This window comes from Fulmarus glacialis, unplaced genomic scaffold (genome assembly GCF_000690835.1).
Source record: "Fulmarus glacialis isolate BGI_N327 unplaced genomic scaffold, ASM69083v1 scaffold11242, whole genome shotgun sequence".
In the NCBI taxonomy this organism is placed as follows: Eukaryota; Metazoa; Chordata; class Aves; order Procellariiformes; family Procellariidae; genus Fulmarus; species Fulmarus glacialis.
In genome coordinates, this window is record NW_009197175.1 from 1 (window position 1) to 4,284 (window position 4,284).

The 4,284-nt window shown below is 59.2% G+C and overlaps 1 protein-coding gene across 1 annotated transcript; it reads right to left on the reverse strand.

Moving 5' to 3' along the window:
* Positions 1 to 1,420: 1,420 nt before the first annotated feature.
* On the reverse strand, positions 1,421 to 4,106 carry LOC104071683 (tubulin beta-7 chain). Its single transcript, XM_009572447.1, has 3 exons — positions 3,995 to 4,106; positions 1,538 to 2,613; positions 1,421 to 1,504 (listed from the first exon to the last, which is right to left on the reverse strand). Exons 1-2 carry the CDS (start codon positions 4,053 to 4,055, stop codon positions 1,556 to 1,558), a joined length of 1,119 nt encoding a protein of 372 aa, XP_009570742.1. The 5' UTR covers positions 4,056 to 4,106; the 3' UTR covers positions 1,421 to 1,504; positions 1,538 to 1,555.
* Between the last annotated feature and the right edge of the window lie 178 nt (positions 4,107 to 4,284).

Genomic DNA, 4,284 nt, shown 5'->3' on the forward strand with positions numbered 1-4,284 from the left:
GATGGATTGGGGGGGGGGAGGGGACATGGAGGGGACAGGAGAGCCCCCGGCTGGGGACACGGGGGACAGGGCCACCCAGAAGCCCCCTGCAGCTGGAGTGGTGGTTTTGGGTGGAAACGGGGGCGAATTGGTGCCCGGGGGCTGCAATAATTTAGTGGTGATGTCACCCCCGGCGGTGGGGGACAAGGGGGGGTGACACGGAGGGGACGGTGGCTCTGCAGTGACAGGGGCCTTCTGGTGACGGTGACAACGGAGAGGGAATGGGGACTCTGGTGACAAAGATGGTGGTGAAGGACGGGGACGCTCCGAGGACTCTCCAGTGATGATGATGAAGGACAGGAGCTCTCTGATGAGGACTCTGGTGACGATAATGATGAAGGACGAGGGCTCTTCGGTGACCATGATGAAGGTCAGGGGCTCCGTGGGGACGAGGACTCTCTGGTGACAATGACGATGGTGAAGGACAAGGGCTCTTCAGTGACCATGATGAAGGATGGGGGCTTTGTGAGGACGAAGACTCTCTGGTGACGATGATGAAGGACGAGGGCTCTTCGGTGACCATGAAGGATGGGGGCTTTGCAAGGACGAAGACTCTCTGGTGACGATGATGAAGGACGAGGGCTCTTCGGTGACCATGATGAAGGATGGGGGCTTTGCGAGGACGAAGACTCTCTGGTGACGATGATGAAGGACGAGGGCTCTTCGGTGACCATGATGAAGGATGGGGGCTTTGCGAGGACGAAGACTCTCTGGTGACGATGATGAAGGACGAGGGCTCTTCGGTGACCATGATGAAGGACAGGGACTCTCCGGTGACGATGATGAAGGACAGGGGCTCTCTGGTGACGATGATGAAGGACGCTACTGACCATGAGGAAGGACGAGGATTCTCTGGTGCTGATGACGCCAGTGAAGACCGAGGGCTCCCCGAGGACAATGACAAAGGCTTTGGGCTCTCTGAAGATGATGATGATGAAGGCCAAGGGCTCTCCAGTGACAACAGTGAAGACCAAGGGCTCTGAGGACAACCATGACAAAGGCCAAGAGCTTTCTGGTGACAACGGTGAAGGCCAAGAGCTTTTCGGTGACAAAGGCCAAGGGCTTTCTGGTGACAACGGTGAAGGCCAACAGCTCTCCGAGGATGATGATGAAGGGCAGGAGCTCTCCAAGGACCACAGTGAAGGCCAAGGGCTCTCTGAAGACGGTGACGAAGGCCAAGGGCTCTCCAAGGACGATGGCGATGGCCAACTGCTTTCCGGTGACAACAGTGAAGACCGAGGGCTCTCCGAGGACGCTGACGAAGGCCGAGGACAATGATGAAGACCAAGGGCTCTCAGAGGAGACTGATGAAGGCTGAGGACGATGAAGGACAAGGACTCTCCGAGGACGATGACACTGAAGGCCAAAGACAACGGTGAAGGACGAGGGCTCTCCGAAGACAATGACGGCGAAGGACGAGGGCTCTCCGAGGACAACGCTGAAGGACGAGGGCTCGACGATGACGATGGCAGTGAAGGACGAAGGGCTCTCCTAGGACAACGACGAGGGCCGGCCCTCAGGCCTCCTCTTCGGCCTCTTCACCGAAGTCCTCCTCCTCCTCAGCGGTGGCATCCTGGTACTGCTGGTACTCCGAGACGAGGTCGTTCATGTTGCTCTCGGCTTCGGTGAACTCCATCTCGTCCATCCCCTCGCCCGTGTACCAGTGGAGGAAGGCTTTGCGTCGGAACATGGCGGTGAACTGCTCCGAGATCCTCTTGAAGAGCTCCTGGATGGCCGTGCTGTTGCCGATGAAGGTGACGGCCATCTTAAGACCACGCGGCGGGATGTCGCAGACGGCCGTCTTCACGTTGTTGGGGATCCACTCGACGAAGTAAGAACTGTTCTTGTTCTGCACGTTGAGCATCTGCTCGTCCACCTCCTTCATGGACATGCGACCTCGGAAGACGGCGGCCACCGTGAGGTAACGACCGTGACGAGGATCGCAAGCGGCCATCATGTTTTTGGCGTCAAAGACCTGCTGGGTGAGCTCGGGGACGGTGAGGGCGCGGTACTGTTGGCTGCCGCGTGACGTCAAGGGGGCGAAACCGGGCATGAAGAAATGGAGACGTGGGAAGGGCACCATGTTGACGGCCAACTTGCGGAGATCGGCGTTGAGTTGACCGGGGAAACGCAGGCAGGTGGTGACGCCGCTCATGGTGGCCGAGACGAGGTGGTTGAGGTCACCGTAGGTGGGAGTGGTCAACTTCAGGGTGCGGAAGCAGATGTCGTAGAGGGCTTCGTTGTCGATGCAGTAGGTCTCGTCCGTGTTCTCCACCAGCTGGTGGACAGACAAGGTGGCGTTGTAGGGTTCCACCACCGTATCCGACACTTTGGGAGACGGAACGACGCTGAAGGTGTTCATGATGCGATCGGGATATTCCTCACGGATCTTGGAGATCAGGAGGGTTCCCATACCGGAGCCGGTGCCACCACCCAGCGAGTGGGTCAGCTGGAAGCCCTGCAGGCAGTCGCAACTCTCCGCCTCCTTCCTCACCACGTCCAGGACCGAGTCCACCAGTTCGGCCCCCTCCGTGTAATGACCCTTGGCCCAGTTGTTGCCTGCGCCGCTCTGGCCTGGGGTTGGGGACATGGTGGGGACGTCACAGAGAGGCTCTCTGGGGGAAACTGAGGTCTTTGGGGACTTTGGTTGCTCAGTTTGGGGGACTTCAGGTCAACCCTGAGGACCTTGGGGACCTCCCATCCTGTCTTTGGGGACCTTCACCCTCCTTGGGGACCTTCAAACCAACCTTCATCATCTAGGAAACCTTGATCCCACCCTTGTGGACCTCCCATCAACTTCCTTGGGGATGTCCATCCAACCCCTGGGGACCCTGAGCTCCCTGGGGACCTCTGTCACCCTCCATGGTGACTTCCAGCCCACCCCTGGGGGACTTTATGCTCCTTGGGGACCTCCATCACCCTCCTTGAGGACCCCCAGCCCACACATGGGGACTTTACGCTCCTTGGGGACATCCATCAGAGTCTTTGAAGACATCTAGCAAACCCTTGGGGACACTTAAGGGCCTCTGGGACCTTCAATGCTCTTCCCGCCTATCTCCAGCTCACCCTTGAGCTCCTTGAGGACCTCCAGCACACCCTTGGGGAGACCCTGAGCTCTTTGGGGGAACTCCATCCCACCCTCAAGAACCTTGAGCACCTCCATCACCCTTCTTGGGTAACTCTACCTGACTCTTGGGGACCCTGAGGATCTGTCCTTCTCCATCTCCATGCCACCCTTGGGCACCCTGAGCACCTCAAGGACGTCTGTCCAACCCCTGGGGATCTCCAGCCCACACCTGAGCTCCTTAGGGACCACCATCCCTCTTCTTGAGGACCTCCAGCTGGCCCTCAGAAACCTTTAAGCTCCTTGGGGACCTCCATCACCTTCCTTGGGGACCCCAAGCACCTCAGGGACCTTTTGTTACCCTTCTTGGGGTCCTCCATCCCACCCTTGGGTAGCTTAAAGCTCCTCGTGGACCTTCACCACATACCCATGGGCACCATGAGCTCCTCAGAGACGCCCATCTCCTAGGGGACCCTCATCCCCCTGATTTGGGGACCCCCAACTCCTTTGGGGACCCCAATAACCCTCCCAGAACCAAAGTGGGGGCAGCTCTGGGGACATAAGGAAAGACCCTGGCCACCAAGAAGGGGAAAATAGGGACCTGCCACCCCATGGTGACAAGCACCTGAGGGCCACCAAGGAGGGATGTGTCACTCCACTGGGAAGGGAATCCAGGGGCCACCATCGAGATCCCATGGGCCACCATGGTGGGGACAGTGAGGACCCACCACCCCATGGTGACGGTCACCGAGGGACCACCACCAGGAGCCTTATAGCCACCAAATGAAGACAAATGCCACCTTGCCATGAGGGGCACCCCCGGGTCACCTAGGAGGACATGGGAGGGGACACAGGGGACCCCATGGGACACCGGGCGACGTGGGGACTCACCAAAAACGAAGTTGTCCGGCCGGAAGATCTGCCCGAAGGGTCCTGAGCGCACCGAGTCCATGGTGCCCGGCTCCAGGTCCACCAAGATGGCCCTTGGCACATACTTACCCCCTGAGGAACATCACCATGTCACCCAGGGGGGTGGTGTGATGGTGACCAACACCGCGTCACCTCCTCATCCCCAAAACCCCCAGAAACCACCCCAAAACCCGAAGGGGTGGAGGGAAGGTGGGATGGGTGAGTTGAGCGTGTCAGGTCTCGGGTGAAAAGGGATGGGGACACGGCGGGGG